The sequence below is a fragment of the Miniopterus natalensis genome, chromosome 7, assembly GCF_054644295.1.
Source record: "Miniopterus natalensis isolate mMinNat1 chromosome 7, mMinNat1.hap1, whole genome shotgun sequence".
Classification (NCBI taxonomy): Eukaryota; Metazoa; Chordata; class Mammalia; order Chiroptera; family Miniopteridae; genus Miniopterus; species Miniopterus natalensis.
This window is the reverse complement of record NC_142087.1, coordinates 185,295-203,629: the sequence shown is the minus strand read 5'-3', so window position 1 is coordinate 203,629 and position 18,335 is coordinate 185,295. Positions and strand designations below refer to the sequence as shown.

At 48.1% G+C, this 18,335-nt stretch overlaps 1 protein-coding gene across 1 annotated transcript in view; it reads right to left on the bottom strand.

The window, feature by feature from the left end:
• The window catches only part of IMPA2 (inositol monophosphatase 2), a 42,219-nt gene that overhangs the window by 7,962 nt on the left and 15,922 nt on the right, over positions 1-18,335 (bottom strand). Inside the window, exons 2-5 of the mRNA XM_087818521.1 lie at positions 15,091-15,224; positions 8,035-8,139; positions 5,744-5,789; positions 3,190-3,298 (exon numbers count right to left, since the gene is read on the bottom strand). Coding sequence (XP_087674647.1) covers positions 3,190-3,298; positions 5,744-5,789; positions 8,035-8,139; positions 15,091-15,224 — 394 coding nt within the window. The remainder of the gene's footprint in view (positions 1-3,189; positions 3,299-5,743; positions 5,790-8,034; positions 8,140-15,090; positions 15,225-18,335) is intronic.

The following is an 18,335-nucleotide window of genomic DNA, read 5'->3' as shown; positions in this document are numbered from 1 at the left end:
ATGCCCAGAAAGATTTATCCACAAAACAGAAATAGCTTTATGTAAAAGAAATAAAGAATATAATATTTAATATCAACTGTGATTGAAAAAGAAAATTTTAAAAAAGAAGAAAGAAATAAGACTATATGAAAGAACAGCATAACTCAAAAGTAGAGGAGATAGAACTTAGGAAAGAATCAGAAAACATTTCAGAGGAGACGATAAAACTAAAGAAATACAGAATGAATAAGCCCAATGTATCATGCTTTATAAAAAATAAAGGATGAAAGAGGAGATTTAAAAAAAATTGGTGGAAAAGGTGAAAAAGATTATGACAAAAGAAAGTGACCTAAAAACAAGGTAAGCAGAGGAGACCCAACATGCACATAATAAGAGACCCAGACCTGGCCGGTGGCTCATTGGTTAGAGCGTGGGCCTGTACCCTGAAGGATCACGGGTTCAATTCCCGGTCAAGGGCATGGGCCTGGGTTGCAGGTTCAATGCTCGACCCTGGTCAGGGCGGGTGTGGGAGGTAACCAATCGATGTGTCTCTCTCCCTCTCTCCCTCTCTCCCTCTCCCTCTCCCTTCCTCCTCTCTCTCTCTCTCCTGGTAAAATTTGAAGAAAAAGCTACTAATAAAACTCTGGCCTCATCTAATCCTTAACCCCTATTCAGTGTAGCTTTTTTTGTTTTTGTGAGTTGAAGATATTCCAGAAACGTTTAATAGGAATTGGAAAAGAGAAGGCGAAGAAAGCACAGGGGAAAGATTAGTGGTGGTTGTTTCAATGGCTGTTTCCTCCAGAAATGCATCTTAATTCTAACAATGGGCTGTAGCTGATCTTGTGCAAAGACTCAAGTTTCTTCTTTGATAATGACTCATTTTGGGTACTATGTGCCAGAGAATTTGCTGAGTGTTTTCTACGTGTAATTTTATTTAACCCTCCATGTCTTCATCATCATCACTCTGCTTTATATATGAAGACTGAGGTTTGGAGAGGTGAACTGACAAGTCATAGCATTAGAAGGTGGCAGAATCAGGATCTGAACCCAGGTCTGCACAACACCTAAAGACAGTGTTGCTAAAGAGTCCTTTCCGGCCTATGTACAGCAGCTCCTCTGTGCAGTGGTAAATCACTCCAAATTCAAGCTGGGGGACAGGGGCAGGACAGAAAACAAATGCCGTTCACTTAATAGGTACAAAAAATAACAGGAACTCCTCCCATAGAAACCTAGTTGCCCATCAAATAGAAAACGACCAGGCTGAAACACACACTGGACTTTATAAGTCAGAAATCAAAACAAAAAAATAGTCATGGAAGAGCTTTGGAATGTGTGTAGCTGAGGAGGGTTTATGACAATGAGTGACGAACACTCTGGGACAGAAGGGCCTATGATGGGCCCAACGCTGTGGTGACCCCAGGTGCCTGCCCATGTGGGAGGGGTGAGCCAGCGCTGGGCGAGTGGTCTGAAAGCCCCTCTGAGCACGTGAAGCTCTAATGCACTGCTGAGCGGCGCAGGCAGCTGACCAGAAAGCCGAGTGTGTGTGAATCCAGTTGAGTGTTAGGTAATCAAATAAAATATAGAGCAAAGTTCACATAAGCGTGTTTAATAACATGCTTTCTCACTATTGAGTTACACAATTCAGCTTGAGCGGTTGCCTCTTGGCATGCATGGCTGTAATTAATGCCACCTTTTACTCAGCCAAACAAAACGTTTGTGGGAGAGGGAGAAATGGGGCAGGGCTGGGACTCAAGCGGTAACTGGTTAGTGCCTCCTGCTGCTCCCGCCTCTATCTGAAGCCTCCTGTGACGTCTCCCCTTCCCCTCACCCTGGGCCTCCCGGGGCCTCCTCAGACTCCCTGAGGCAGTCCTGCCCCGACCCGTTCTTCATACAATGACAGGTCACCTCCCTAACAGACCAGCTGTTTGTGGGGTCATGGCACTGCAAGGCGGAGTCTGCTACAGCAAATAGCCCCGCTGCGCCTGGATCAACAGTCGTGGGATTGCAGAAACCCAGACATAAGAAGTTAGCGATGCAGGGCTCCTGATGACGCCGCGTCCACCAGATCATCATGGATCAGAGCTGGAGAGCCCCTTCCTTACCAGGGGAGGGCAGGGCGCACCTCAGTCCTCTCATGGCCTCGGAGGCCATCTCGGCACACAGGTGTCATCCAAGGAGGAAGAAAAGGCAGAGTAAATAGAGACAATGGAGAAAGGGCACTAGGAAAGACACTTTTAACAAAGAAGCTGGAAATGGGTAGAGGGGAGGCAGCAGGAAGGCAGAGGGAGCTCGGAGAAGTGTTGACACCACAAACCAAAGCCATGGTGGGTAAAGGAGATAACGGGGGAGGGGGTATCTTATGATGTCCTGCTGCAGAAACACGCAAGTAAGGAGTTAGCAGAAACTGTGCTTTCTACTTTTTCAGACCCAAATATGGACATTATGGACCTTTTAAGGTCTTCCCCTAATCCACCTGCTCCTGGTCTTGGGCTCTTCTCTTTACTTGTCTCGCAATTTTCTGTCCCTGACAGTATCTGTCCTACAAAGTGCTAAGCTATCGCCAGTTTAATCAGTGAGAGAGAAAAAGTCCAAAAAGAGTCACTGAAACACCTAAACCAGCACATTGGTATTGACACCAGTAATATGCAGATTAAATATAATGTAGTCCCTTTGTAAGAGCTACTGGGTGCCCTTGAGGTTCTGCTTGAGGCATCACAAGGACAGTGGGTCATCTGTGGTAAGTGAAACATCACTTATGTACATGATTTCTCACAGAAACTGAAGCCAGCTAGTTAGTCCACAATCAGGGAGCCACAGACTGCACCTGGGTGACATCATCCAGGGGGCAACATGACAGCTCACATTTATCCGCACGCTCTGAGGCCAGAGCATGCTTCTGACTCTGCCCGTGGCATTGGACTGCTAGAGACCAAATCATAACTAATGACTGGATTTCTTTAAGCATTCAAGATGAAAGATGTGAGTACAAAATAGAAAGAGACTATTTAAAGCTCCTAGCCACATTCACAAAAACATCAAGATACAGAACTGGCTCCATTTCTAGTTCATCAGGGACACAGTGTCCCTAAAAAGAGATTGAACTCTCAGCAGGAGATTTCCACCACTGTTTCAGGGAATGGTGCTTTTTGGCATTTTCCATGGACATTTCTCAATCTGAAGTGAACTGAGACAAGCCGCGTGAAGCCCTACCTGTCTCCCCGGAGACCTGCAGCCGCTGGCCATTGCAGAAGGCACCCCGGCCTCTCTGGCCTGTGTACAGCCGCTCCTCTGTGCAGTGGTAAATCACTCCAAATTCAAGCTGGGGGGCAGGGGCAGGACAGAAAACAAATGCCTTTCACTTAATGGGTACAGAAAATAACAGTAATTCAAAGGTGAAGGTGTTCTTGCCTGGCCAGTGTAGCTCAGTGGTTGAGCGTCAAACCATGAACCTGGAAGTCAGGGTTCAATTCCCTATCAGGGCACATGCCCGGGCTGCAGGCTCGATCCCCAGAGTAGGGGGCATGCAGGAGGCAGATGATCAATGACCTGCTTTCTTTTTCTTTTTTTTAAAATATATCTTTATTGATTTCAGAGAGAGGAAAGGAGAGGGAGAGATAGAAACATCAATGATGAGAGAGTCATTGATTGGCTGCCTCCTGCACGCCCTCGACTGGGGATTGGGCCCACAACCTGGGCATGTGCCCTGACCAGGAATCGAACCCTGATTGCCTGCATCCTAGGTCGACGCTCAACCGCTGAGCCACACCCGGCCAGGCTCAATGACCTGCTTTCATCGTTGATGTTTCTATTTCTCTCCCTTCCTCTCTCTGAAATAAAAGATATTTAAAAAAAAACAAATAAACAAAGGTGAAGGTGTTCTAAAATGCAACGACGATGTGATAGAAAATACTTTTCAAAAAGGAATTAAAAGTCTAGATTCAAAATTAGACCTGCATGGAAGCAAGCTTTCTTTTTTTAAAAATTACTACATTTAAAAGTGTACTAAAACTAAAAAAACCATATTAAAACTTAACATCATAACCAAGCATTAGTAATTGAAAGTTATTGAAAAAACTTAATTCTTTAGAAAGGCTTTTCCCCCCTGGGGTGGTGGGAGGCTACTTGTGACAGTAATCAAACTCCACAAGTAATCCTCAAAACTGCTGATGTGTGAAGAATGCGTCTAGGGCAGTCCTAGGAAGACCAAGGTGGCTCGCCAAAGGGGGCTCATCCCTGAGCGGGCGAGCGCCACCTAGTGGCCGCACTGCCACAAATCAGTGACCAGGCCACGGCCACAGCCTCCCACTCAGGGATGGTAAAAGGAAGAGGCATGAAAAAAAATGCTACCTGACACCCATGTGTTTCTGTGACTTTCCTCTACTGACTTCTCACTAGACAGGGTTAACAACAGCAAGTGTGCTCGCTCTGGGGGTTAGCCAAGGACCCATCTCTTTGGAAATTAAGAGAGACCCAGGGCCAAATGCCTCAGGAAAGTCTCGGCTGGCCCAGGCTGAATTTGATTATAGTGCAAGAGACTCCCCAACCTGCAGGAATTGTGTTTTCCACTGGGGAGGATGGTTCGGTCAGCACTTATCGAGGGCCTACAACCTTCCAGCAACCCTTAACCATCCTCCCTGCTCCCCTACCCTGGTTTAAAGGGCTTCCCAAATACAGGTCAGCCTAGAATTGGGCTGGACTTGGGTAGCCTGTGGTGGAAGCCCTGCACCCCCTGGCAAGCAGGCGGCCCTCAGGCCTTGAGGGAACAGTGAGGAAGGGTGGGATGCTCCCCTTGACCAGGGGGCATCCACTATATGCCCAGGCCACCAGTGCACAGTCATATACACCAGACCCATCCCAGGGTGTGGGCCTCGCCAGCTGGCGACCTCGCCAGCCCACAGCACTTTGCCCTCCCTCAGTTACTGACACAGCACCTGTGAGCATCACCCTCTGAGGTGACTGCTCGACCCCCTACCCGGTTCGGTGACAACATTCAACAGAGAGACAAGTGAACAATTAACTCCTTACTCAAATTTCAATATTAAAAATCTTGCTTATCTTCAACTGAAGCACTTTTACAGGGGTATAGACTTCTCTCCGCTTCCATGCTAGGGAATCTATGCTAACACTGAGGATTAAGATGAAAAATGGTGTTCTGAAGGAGGGCTGCCTTTGAAAAACACTCAGCCCAGTCTTATTTAAATATAATTGTAGTGACTACAAAGAAATGAAGGCCTTTCTAAGTGCTATTGCTTAAACTGATTAATAAAAAGTTGCAGGCCCTCAGATGCTGCTGGCTCCAAGGGTCTCTGGGAACCCTGAAGCAGCCACGTTCTCACACTAACAGCTAGGGGAAGATAAAGAAGAATTAATGGAATATTGGGATTAAAAATGTCCTCCAAAAATAGGAATTCTTTTTGTGTGTGACTAAATCACACGCCCCCGGGGTCACATGGAGACTAACTCGGACAATCTGCTCAGAACTTCTCCTTCCACAGTCACATCAGAAAAAGACCAGGGTGAAAACAAGGGTGGCCACAGAGCCCCGAGTCTGCACATCCCATACTGGTTTGCATCTGTTTTTCTCAGATTTGAAAAACACATGCTTGGATTTACTAGTCATGACTAAGGCACATGACAAAGAGAGAGAAACAGGAGTGCAGAGGTTGAAACCAAAAAGGGAGATGACTAAATGAAACCTGAACCGGAGCCCTGGGGACCCAAGGGGCTTGGGGCTGCTGGTCCAAGGGCCCCACCCAGCACGTACCTCCTGGTTCACAGCAAATCCAATGCTTACTGCCACGGTTGGAAATCTGCAAAGGAAAACAGAATGGCTTACACTCTAAAACATACTGGCCTCTTGCAAACTGACACGGGAGCACTTAGGAGCCTCTGTGTGGCTGTGCAGCATCGTCACTCAAGGCACAGAAGGACCTTTTCACAGTGTGGGTGGGTCTGTTTTTTTAAAAACTACTTCCCACAATTTCACTAACTGCTTCCAAGACAAACAGGGTTAGCTGAGCATGTTGTAAGATAGCAGCATTCTGCAAGTCATGTAAAGTTGATGTAATTCAACAATGACCAAGTACCCAATTGACAAGAGATTGTAATAATCAACTTTCTGGTTCTCAGAGACCTAAAAGGACCACTGAGACCTCCAAAAAGGCCAGATGCATGCATGCGCCAGGCAGAGTGGTGAGGGCCCCCCAGGAGGCGACATCACAGGTGCCGGGCCACAGCCTCCACCTAGAGGCTGGGTCTAAGTGATAACTGCCCTCCTCACTCCAACAGCAGGCACGGGCCACAATGGGCGAAGGCTGGCTATGACGTCACAGTTTGCCTGTGGTTTTATTCTGAGATTTTGTTGTTGCTGCTCTGCATCTTTAAAATAATCTTTCCTTTATGTGAAGATCATCAGAGCTTAACAAGTAGGAACAAGGAAAGGCTGGGTCCTGCTAACCCACAGGAAAACTGTGAAACCAGTCATACCCGGATCTGAGCACTGACTGCCAAGGTGGCGGCCACGTGACACTCATCACTGGTGGCTGGGTCACTGAGCAAGTGCACTGCGAGCCAGGCTCAGCTTTAGTTCCCCTCTCCGAGAAGCCCTCTCCCACTTGCTTTAGTTCCAGCACCGCCACTACTAGACATAAGGACGAACAGGTCCTATCTGAGCTGTAGTCGCCAAAGGTTTCGGGTGTCTTTAGGCCATGAGAATCACATGGCCATGGCCCTCGATGGTGTTCTGGAACTGTAAGGGTCAGGACCATGGCTTCATTTACAACTGATGCTCTTCTCCAAGTTGTCTCTCTGGCCCAATGTTCCCCTTGGTCCTCGGGCCACTGGGGCCGGTGGACATGTGGCCTTTACCACACCATAAGGCTCAGCTGCCCGGTCCCCACTACCAGCACACAGAATGGTGAATGAGAAATAACAGGTGCTCCACTCAGCAAACTCATTCAAGAGGGGAGACCTGTGATGCCACATGAACTCCCCAGGGGGTGTCAAGCTTTAATTAAAATTATAGTCTAGTGACACTGTTGCTATCACCGGATGGCACTATTCAATTGCCTCAAAAGGGCTACCTGTGTGGGCATGACTGACTGAATTCTTACAATAAACTACATTTAGAAAAGGGTGATGATTAACATGCTACATGAGGATTAGTTTACCTACTTACATATAAACAGACTGCGGCAACACATAAGAGGACAGTGACAAGGGCGAGGACCCCATCATCTATCTGGCTGAGCTCACACTTTATCACTTTAAGTGAGGAAATGGAGCATTTCCACGTCATCTATGACAGGGGCCCTCCAAGTATAGTCCAGGAATGCAGATTCATGGGATGCCCTAACTTATTGAGTGGGGAGCTGGAGATGGGCCAGGAACCTGTGTCAACCAGCAATCAGGAGTTCTATGCGTGTTCCTATCTGAGAACCATCCTCTGGAAACCACATCATTTCAACACCCTCAGTCCTGGACAAGTGCGTACAGCTTCAACACCTGCCCCATTGGCTTCTGGGACCACGCCCCTGTCACCTCCCTGGGCTCTGTAGCCTACTTCCCTCTCCCTCCCCCCACTGGCCCCTCTGACCTCCCTACAACCTACTGTTCTTTGGCTGTTGTTAGTCTAGTCAAATTAATCCGGAACAGCTTCTAATGTGTTCCTCATCCCATCTCCTGGTGACATGAGGTTTGCTCCCACTCGGAATGTCACCCCTCACATACCACTGCCTACATGTCATGCTCTTGCAGCTCCTGGGCTGTGCACGCGTCCTTTCTAACCCTGCTTGCTTCTCCAGGGGTCCTTCTTAATTCAACCCAACATTGTAAACATAACAAAGACAATGGTTTTAAACAAGTGAAGGTTTCCCACAAGTGGAAAACCTTATTTTAAAAATATCAAGACTTGATCACCTTTTTAATGAGACTATAAACATATCAGAGGTTTGCTTATATATTCCTGCCTCCAAAAATGCTGCTTTGGGAAAGACAAAGTCTTAGAGAAGAGGACAGTTTAGGTACTAGAATGGGGTGACCCATGCTTATGCTCACCTGTGCACAAAGTTGCAGGTGCCGTCGATGGGGTCGACAATCCAGGTGGGGCTGGGGGTGAGCACACACTTGGCTCCTGCAGCTGCAGCCTCTTCTGCAATGAACCTGTGGTGGGCAGGAGCTCAGCCTGAGAAAATGCACCAAGAACTCAAGACAAAGCGCTTCAAACTGCTTCCAGTCTCGTCGAAGACAAAGCAGACACAGTAAAGAGATTTCATTATCATTTCCCTGGCTCAGACAGAGGCAGAGTCTGTAACAGACCATCTGTGCTTCCATTTGTCTGCCAGTCTTCTGACTCAGCAGGATTTAGAGAACACAAAGTGACACTTTGATGTAGGAGTTTGGGACAGCGTGAGGGAGTGTGAGTGGGCCAGGCAATAAAGAAATACAAGAATGAAGTCCCTGGGAAGCAGATCTTATAAAGCAATGCTAAACTCTAACTTTAGTCTGGAGGAAGGAAGGCCAAAGACACACAAGAAGGAAGAGCTTGAGGCAGACCAGCCTCGGAGCAGGGCCCAGGCTCGGGTTCTAGCAGTACCCTGGAAAAGACACCCTCACTGGACCTGAGATGTTAAATGTCACCTATGGCTGTACCTCCCAGGCCTGTACCTAGCCTGGCCTCTCCTAAGCTGCACACAAGTGACAGCTGCATCTGTCTCCACCATATAGGCTCAATGGGAGCTGATAATTCTCCACAGAGGCCCTCTCCACTCTGGCCTCTGGCCCAAGAGCCCAGGTAGGCTGCCCCACAGGGCACTCCTGCCCCCTGGGAACCCAAGGGAAAGGAGAAAGCAGGAGAGGTTAGGATTATTGCCCTATCCCTCCCTTTCAGTGTCCCCCACCCGCCATCCCTGGCAGCCCTCACAGGAGCATCCCAGCCTCAGGCCCCTGCATCACCCAGCTTTAGGGGCCCCTCTCCCTGGTCCCCTCCTCTGTAATTAGTCCTCTGTAGTCCAAGCCCTCCTGAAACCATACTTATTGAGTGGGCTATCTATTTGCTATTAGGAACCTGATCAAACCAACCAACATCTCAAAATTAGCCTGCACAAAAGGGAGCTCCTAGCTGTCTTTATTCACATTTATCTCAGCAAAAGGCACTGCCAAGGACCCAGCTGCTTAGGCTGAAAATGAGGGAAGGCATCCTCAGGTCTTCCCTCCTGTCCTGCTCCCTTCTCCACCCTCCACAGGCTGTGCACAGGCTCGGCACAGCTCGGTGAGGCATCAGTGTGTGCATCACAGCCGCCACCTACGAGCTGGTGTCCCTGCAAAGCTGGCCCTTACCTGTGCCTCCCAGAGCTGTTCTTGGGAGTGAAGAGCACATTCTATCTAAAGCAGACAAGACAATGCTCAGCACACAAGAGTGCTCGGGATGTGCTCCTAAGTGTCACAGAGCCAGGTTCACCAAGGTGGGGTCTCTGCCCCGGCACTGCCATGTCACCAGGGCCTGGCCTGTGGCAGGCACCAAGCAAACATTTGCTTTATGGACAAATACAACACCCTACTGAGAAGTTTTTTCATTAGCATCTCCCGTCATGTCCATGTCTGTACTAGAGAATAAGAAGGGCTGAAGACAACACATTTTTACTAAGCAGGAAACATGAGTGACAAACAAGAAATGCTTCAGGTCCTACTGCTGGCAGTTGGTGTACTGTCCGTCGTGGTTGCCAGGCAGTTGCCTAGCCCCTGATGTCAGAGGCTACGAGGTCAGAATGCTGGGCAAGACACTGTCCCTCAGCCGCAAGGCGCTCCTAGAAATCGCTTTTCCCAGAGGAGCCATGTGTCTTAAGACCTGTCAGCAATGAACTTGCAGATGAGACTGACATCAAATTATTAATAAAAAGATGGAAGCAGAAACCTCTGTAACTGCTCTGTGCAACCCAATAGCCACTAGCTACCTGTGGCTGTTTAAATTTAAATTAAATTAAATTAAAAAAAAATTAAAAAGTCAGTTCCTTAGCCTCACTAGGCACATTTCAAGAGCGCGCAAGGCACATGGGCTAGGGGTTATCACTGAGGACAGTACAGACAGAAGTTCTGTGGGTCAGGCTGTTCTATCCATAGGGCTGTGAAATACGAACGGGTACCTTGCATTCTAAGATCACGTCTCAGTCAATTGCAGTGCTGTCCTATGCACTGTAATTCACCTGCTCCCCGACAACCCTGGGACGCCCATTCCCGTTTCATAGATTATGAAATTCATGCTCTCTATGCACACACAGTCACCCAGCCCCCCCCATCTTGTAGATAAATTATGTGGAGGTGGATCAGGGTATATGATGAGTGTACACGTATCATTTTCAGGTTGGTGTTTCCACCTTCTCCTCCCCAAGGTCTCCTAGAGAAACCCACACAGGAGCAGGCAAAGCACTGAGGTTGGGGAGCACTGAGTGTGACACCTGAGAAATTCATGCCTTGAAAAACGCCGGCTGGCAGAAAAGCTTGGGTGAGCGCCATCTGCCCCAGAGGTGTACAATCCAGAGTGCGACCAGAGGGAGCAGATGCCGGCTGCCTGCTCCATGCCCCCTCCTCCTGCTGGGAACTGCCTCCCTACCATCACCTCCCTCCTAGGCTGTTGGATCCTTTGGGTCACATCACCCAGGCAGGCAAGTCCAGGTAGAAGACACGAGGAAGCCGGAGGAGTCACGCAGGGCCGGCCAGGGCGCGGCCAGGAGGTGACGCCCGAACGCCTAACCCCAGCAGAAACACAGGTGATGTGCACAAAGAACTGCTCCACTTAGCTGATGATTAAACATGGAATTAGCTCTGCCCATTTCCTTGGCCAAAGCCTTAAGGAATTATATCTGTTTTCAATGCCTTCTTCTGCAGCTACGTGATTTTCCCTGAAATGGCTTATGAATATGTTCTTAAAGAAAAGGGTCCACACCCTAAAAACATACAGGGACCAAGGGCCAAAGCTTAAATTGGGCACACGCTCGATAAAGCAGTAAGAAGACATTACTAAGGTCAACATGAGAATGGAAATGACTCACACGCAAAGATCAGTTCCCAGGAATATTTGGGATATTTTTCTTTTCTGAAATTAAACATGATTTTAAGTGGGGAGCTGGTACCTATGAGAGCTGGAGGGGAAACTGCTGGGGTCTCCTGGAAGGAGGAAGGACTTGTGGGACAGACCTCTAAGGTGCATGTAGAGAGCATGGCCTGCAGTGCAAAGGCCCTTCACCGGGCACACTGACAGGGTCTCTGAAGATACACGGGGCCAAGAGGCCTGTTAGTTCATCAGCAAAACGTGTGGGACGCAGGCTCTGGGGGTCGCCAGGCAGCTTGTTTGCGGCAGCACCCACAATGCCCCTGTTAGAACAGCTTTTGTTCTGCACAGCACTGCTGACGGGAGAACGCAAAGCGCTCTCATGAAGCCCTGGACTTCTCCAGTAGCTGGCTATTCACACCCGGGAGTTCTTCTCCTCTTTACCCGGCTGCCTGAGAGGAGAGGAAAGGTGCCTCGGTCACCTCCATGCTCAGCCACCTACCTGCTCCATGCCTGTGGGTGGCATTTTGAAAGCTAACAGGGGTGTGGACCATGTCCACTCTTGAGGCACTAAAAATTGTATGTGGGGAGGGACGTAGAGATTTTACTCACCTAAACCTGACTGTCCTCGTGTGGGAAGCTAACACCATAGATGGGAGGGAACATTCGCCAGCTCTCCACAGAGGGAGTGCGGAAGGACATCCACTTGGACAAAGGGAAGTGACAAAAGAAAATGCGAGACCTTAATAAGAGCACTGGAATATCTACATAAAATCAGGGACACAAATAGAGAAAAACAATGCAAGTGACTAAATGTGAGGCGTTCCCGGGCCGTATCATTACTCCATCTGATGAACAAGGGGAAAAAGGCAAATGGGATAAGCTTAAGTTGGGGGACACATTAGAATGACCCATTCTGCTGTGTAACGCCACTACTTTCCTCTTTTTTCTCACAGTCGTAACTGATGGCCAAGCGCATCTGGGGCTTTTCTTCCTGGCTAGTGTCTACTCCGTGACAGGTCAGGCCACGAGGGAGCCAATTAATGTTCCTCTGCCTCGTCTTCTCAGGCTGCGCCCAGCACAAAACACAGTGGGAACATGAAGGAGAGCAAATGTCTAGCTGGCGGTGCCTGGGAACATATTTTTTCCAAGTCCAGGACTGTGCTGGGCTCACTGCAGGGCACAGGAGTCACCACGATGGACAGGCCCCATCCAGCCAAGGCGGGTCCAGGCCAGGCCAGGGCAGGGCAGGCCACTGTCAGTGCCAAGCAGGTCACACTGCTGTCTTCCTCCCTTTGCCTTTGTCAACCCACACAAAAGAGACAAGCACGAGTGCATATGCATATGGTTTGGTGATGCTACTGAATATTTTCAAAGTTGCAAAACTTGGATCTAACTCAAAATCAACTGAAAACAGGTTTAAACATGCAACAGAGACAGGCCTGGATGGAGACTGTGGAACTCTCGACCTGGACCTGCTGGTCTGCTTTCTGTCATTATCACTGGGTGTCAGCATTAGCGCAGGAACTGCAGAGCTGATCTTGGTTGGGTCCTTCATTCCTCGGTGAGGAGTTTGAGACCCTGAAAAGCAGGGTCATTGCCAAAGCGGGGGCCAGAAACAAGTGTAAACCTCACTAATCTTTGATTCAGTCTATGCCTGTCGTTCCCATCAGGGACCCAGACTTTGGATTTCATGAATGAATAAAATAAGAAACCAGGGAGCCTACATCAGATGGTTAAAACAAAACAGTTGCAATCTATCTTTAATATTCTTTCATGAAAGACTAAAGTGAGGAAGGACATAAGCTCAGAATAAAAGAAAGTCCTTCCTAAAACAGGCTGACAGGCCACCTTCTGCTAATATGCTGTTTAAGGGCTATATTGACATACTGTGAATGCAGAATTACAGCAGACTGTTTTATTTTATGATATGAATGCAATTTTTCCTATCATAAATTTGTCTATAATCTAGAACATAATTAAATGCCAAAAATTCTGGTACTTTCTTTTAAATCTTAGTCATTAGCAAAAAGCAAACTAAACTTGGTCATAGATATATTGAAAAATGATTTCATCTAATTTGAATTTTCTAGGCAAACAGAGCAGAGAATAGGAGCAGTGACAGCCAGTCTTCAGCCATGTCCCCACACTGCCCTCAGAGCAGGGAAGAAAGTGGTGGTAAAGATCAAGGGGGTGACCACAGATCAGCCCCGTCTCTGCCTCATGCCCTGGGGGTATGAGCTTGGGGACCACAGTTTGGGCACCACTTCTCTAAATGACCGATTCCTGGACAGGTGTGTGCATCTGCACCTCCCAGGGCTTTTTCAGAAGTGGAGGTTTGGCATTAGCCAGCTGGAGATGCTCCCGGAGTAAGGTGCACTGATCTGGGTAGATGGTTTCCAAAGGGGCTTCAGAGTCTGACGGTCCCCTGGTGACCGCGAGGCTGCCAAGTGGTGGTGGAAGAAGATGCATTCACATATATAATATGCTGACCTTTATTCTGTGATACACAGCAGGATTTAAATTTACCTTGTGAAGAAGGAATCCACACCCCATACTGACACAACAGTGGATCCAAACCACTAGCAACTGCTGCCAACACATACGATAGGGAGTGTAATTTCAGAATTTGGTTGGTAAGAGTACTGTAACCTGATTGAAAACAGTCAGAGCCCCGATAATACTATTATGTCTAGTCTGCAGTGACCTCAAGGTCTTCAACAGGACCCCGCATAGCCGACCCAGCCCTCACCTCTGTCATAGACAACTGGACCAAGCCCACTGCAATCTCGAGGACCAAAATAGTTTCTCATCCAGACACAGCTGCCAGTTTCTTTCCTCTCAGCGAACAAAAGCAAACTATGAAATTCTTTTGACATTGCCACTTAGATTTTAAAAAGTTAAAAAATTAAACATTTCAGAGCCTATAAAAATTATAACAGATGGCAGGGATCCTGACTTCACACAGAATAAGGAAATATGAAACAAGAGACACTCAAGCACAAAGGTTGTCAAAAAAAACAACAAAAGAAAATAAATATGACCCATTGGCAGAGAGAATGACCCTAGATAACCTAACCAGTTAGAGGGAAACAACAGGAAAAGGGAGGTAAATTTGAACACCAGCTTGTCCTTTCCTTCAGTTAATCATTCACGGGGGAGAAGTCTGTCGTGCCTGCCCTCCACTAGACGGACGCTGAGGGAGGTGGCCTTAGGGACTTTGCCCCATAAGTACACAGAAATGTGGAATCTGACCGTTCCGGTGATCTGTCCAGAGGTCAATACCTGGGATTCCAGTTTTAGAGATTCTCCGTAAGAAAGGAAAGAGATCCCTCGCACCCACGGCAGTCGTTTGCAAAGTCTGTTCTGCAGAACTCCAGGGGTGAGAAAGAGGCCTGAGGACCGCCCCCCAGAGCTCAAGGAGGGTCTTCCACCGGGGTCTGCGGCTCCCTGGGAACTAGACGCAAAGTGCTGTGTAAATATCTGAATTTTCCTAAGGAAAAGATGTATAGTTTGCATTGGATTCTCCACACGGCGACTCCAGAAAGGTTAAGCACTTCCCTAAAGAGGATGGGGTCCTCATAAAGACTCAGGGCAGCAGAGCAGCCTTCCCTGCTGCGCGCTGTGGCCTGGCGAGGGGGGGCTGTGGCACTGCATACCAGCAGGGACACACCATCAGGCGGTGGACCTGGCCCCACCAGCTGTGGGTGCCACTCAGGGCCACATCCCTAGGAAATCTGTGCGACGCCACCAAGCAGACGCAGGCTGCCAGGGAACGTTACTGCTCCAAGTCCCTCCAGACACAGGCCAAGTGGCTGAGCAGAGGGGAGCAGAGCTCTCCTCCTGAGCATGCCACGTGGAACGTGAAGCCTTTTCGGTACTTGTAAGGTAATACAGTGACATGAGGGTTATCACGGTGCCAGTAAAAGAATGAAAGCAAGGGTCAGTTTGTTCACCACGTGATAAAATACCAGGGGCAGGCGGCGAGGCCTCCCGGGGCAGGCCCTGGCCTCCTTCGTGGGCGTGGCAGAGGGTGTCGGGGGCGCTTTCCTGAGGAATACACCTACCTGTGTGAAGGAAACCTCTTCTGCAGCTCGGAAATAATTAAATCTTCCACAAGGTGGTCCGTTTCTGTCACAAGATCCGCAGCTGATGTCTTCGTTGAGACCTGCTTTTCCTCGGAAAGGGCTTTTCTGATGATCTGGAACGAAAGTCCAGAAGGGTGGGTTAACCTGACACGCGTCCTCTCGTCCCGGACACGGGAACGACCCCTCCTGGGGGGCTGGTGCTGACTGGCGAGTACCGGGGAGAGGAGTGCGCGGGGGCCTGCAGGCCACCTACTTCTGCCATCACTGGCAGGCCTCCGGGCCTAATATTATATCACAACTTTCTGCTGGAGCATATTCTAGTGAGTCTTCATTACCCACTTTTCTTTTTATAAGGATGACAGACTCACTCGTTGAAGTTATTTTGTTCTACCTGTGAAACAATTTTTCCTTGAAGAAGAAAAACAATGGTTTTGGAGACCATGAAACTTCATCCAGTGTAAGATGATGTAACGCACTTTGACGCATAGGGTCCCATGAATTTGAATTTATGAGATTCCTGTGTAAAAACTTTATTTCCCCTACTTCACTTTGTGAATCACATGAAATGGAACATGCTCTTGCATCCAGATTACAAACGTTCAGACTGAGAAGCCTGGGAAAGCTCAAATGTCCTTCGAGAACACGAAGGAGCAGTCTCCCTGCTGCTCTGGGTCAGGGCATTACTGACTGCCCAAGGGGTACCCGCACATGAACTAGCCTTGGTGCCAAGCAGCCTCACCGAGCCCTCAGGACTGAAGTTGCAGGCAAGTTCTGCAGATGTGTGGGCTGCCAGCACATCCTGTCTAAACCCACTGAGGCTAAATATAGGGGCCAGGAATAGAGGCACCTGACCTCTAGCACCCCCCACCCGGCCTAATCTGGTTCCAGGAACCCCTGGGAGATCCAAACAGGAGGGCACGTAGAGTGGTTATTCATTCATAGGACGCTTCGGAGAGGTCAGTGCTGATTTGTCAAACCAAAACCACCCCTACTCCAGCTCAGGCCTTTCTTGTAATTTCTGTCATTTCTTACCATGACGAGAAAGTTAGAACACCTAAAAAGGACTTCAGACCTTTCCTCCAAAACTGGACACTGGCCCAAAAATCTTGCATTTCTTTCCAAAGCACCTCAATCGCTCAGCTGCCCAGACTTGACATCTTTTGTCCAGCGTGACACATATTCTCTGACCTTGGGTAAGCACTTCCCAAGTACCTTTCCATGTCCACCTGCACTATGTACTGATGAAGCTGAAGAGGAGGGCATGAAGAGATTCACCTGGAGGTCAGCAGACTGGAGGAGAGGCTCACATGGAGTTTTAAAGGAGAACCTTCTAGACATCGAGCAGTCCCTCGTTTTCCTGTTTCTCACAGTAGTCCCCCACCTTAGTACTGGCCCAAACAATACTGAGCCTAGAAAGTATTGTATGTTTTGGGTTTTGTATGTTTGGGTTTTTTCCATCTTAGTTGCAAAGGTAATAGATACAAATTATAGAAAATTTGGAGTGTAATGTATTTTATTATTGTTTTTATTATTTTATTTTTTTAATCCTCACCTGAGGATATTTGTTTCATTGCCTTTCAGAGAGAGTGGAGGGGGGGAGAGAAAGAGAGAGAGACATTGATGTGAGAGAGGCACATAGAGTGGTTGCCTCCCACACACGCCCGGATCAGGGCCGGGGATCGAGCCTGCAACCAAGGTACGTGCCCTTAGCAGAAATTGAACCTGGGACCCTTTAGTCCACAGGCCGACGCTCTAACCACTGAGCAAAACTGGCTAGGGCTGTATTTTGTAAGTAATACAAAAGACAAAGCATATAGCAGTCATGCATTACGCACTAGCCAAAGACAGTCCCATTCATATTTCTGTACCAGCCCCCAGACTGCCACCTGGGGCCTTCCTGTTCCTTCCATTTGAAACATCCTGCTCATCGCTGTCAGATTCATCTCCTTAAAACACCAATTTGCACAGAGCAAGCTCCCACCAAATAAATCTCTAGTGGTTCCTTGTTTATAAATATCAAACTCCTCACATCTAGCTCATATAGAATCTGTCCTGTCCTCCCGTCCTAAATTTTTAGCTAGTCCAGACATCCTGTCCACAGGTCATTTGACAGTGAGCTTGTATCTTGTATGGCAATTCAGTGTGGTGTGTGTGTGTGGGGGTGTATGTGTAAATGTGGGGGTTTATGTTGTGTGTAGGGGCAATATGAGGCATGCATGTGTGGTATGTGTATATGGTTTATATGTGTTTGTGAGGGTGTCGTATATGGTTTATATGTGTGGTATGTGTATGTGGGTATGTATACATATAGTTAGAGAGGAGAGAGAAATACATCCTAACCAGAGGACATGCCACTAGAGCTTCTCAAATATTAATCATATGGATCACTTGGGGTCTTGTTGAAATGAACACTGTGATTGAATAGGTGTGGGTTTTGGGGTCTGAGATTTGCATTTCTGACAAGTTCCGTGGCGACACTGATGCTGGGGGTCACACTTGAGTAGCAGGGACTAGAGCAGGCTCTGAGTGAGGAAGGGTTCTCAGGAGGCTGGGATATCCTGGCACTGCATGTGAGTCTTGGGGCCTCCATCGTGACAGGACACAAGCTTCATTTTCAGTTACCCTATCCCCAAGTGTGGTAGGCATTCATACAATTCCAGATCATGACTCCAACCCTCCACCCTGTAGCCTCTATGTAGAAGCTAGATTAATGGTTTTTAAACATGCATCAGTCTGTATCATTTTAATGCTAGAATTACCCAATGGCTTCCCACCGCTCTTAGAACAAAGCCCCAGATCCCATATGCCGAGACTCTTACCACCTGCCAATCTCACCTCCCAAAGGCCACCTGCACTCATTCTCCTTCTGCCACTCTGGTTTTCTGGCCTATCCCAACCAAATTTGTTTCTGTCCCAGTGACTATATTTTCTGGTCCTTCTGTCTAGAACTTCTCGCCATCTGAAATAACCTTGTTTGTTCCATGGTTGATGAAACATCTCTCTCCACTAGCACATGAGCTCTGGGATAGCAGTGTTCTCTCTCTTTAGTTCCCTGCGACACTCCTAGCATCTAGAATTGTACCTGGCATAGAGTAGGTGCACAAAATTCTTTGAATTATGAATAAAATACACATCAAACTGCTTGAAGATATTCTGCAGCAGTTTATACGAGTGGACCTCTCCTGTTTGTGTGAATACTAACCACCTTGGTCTTTTTATTTCAT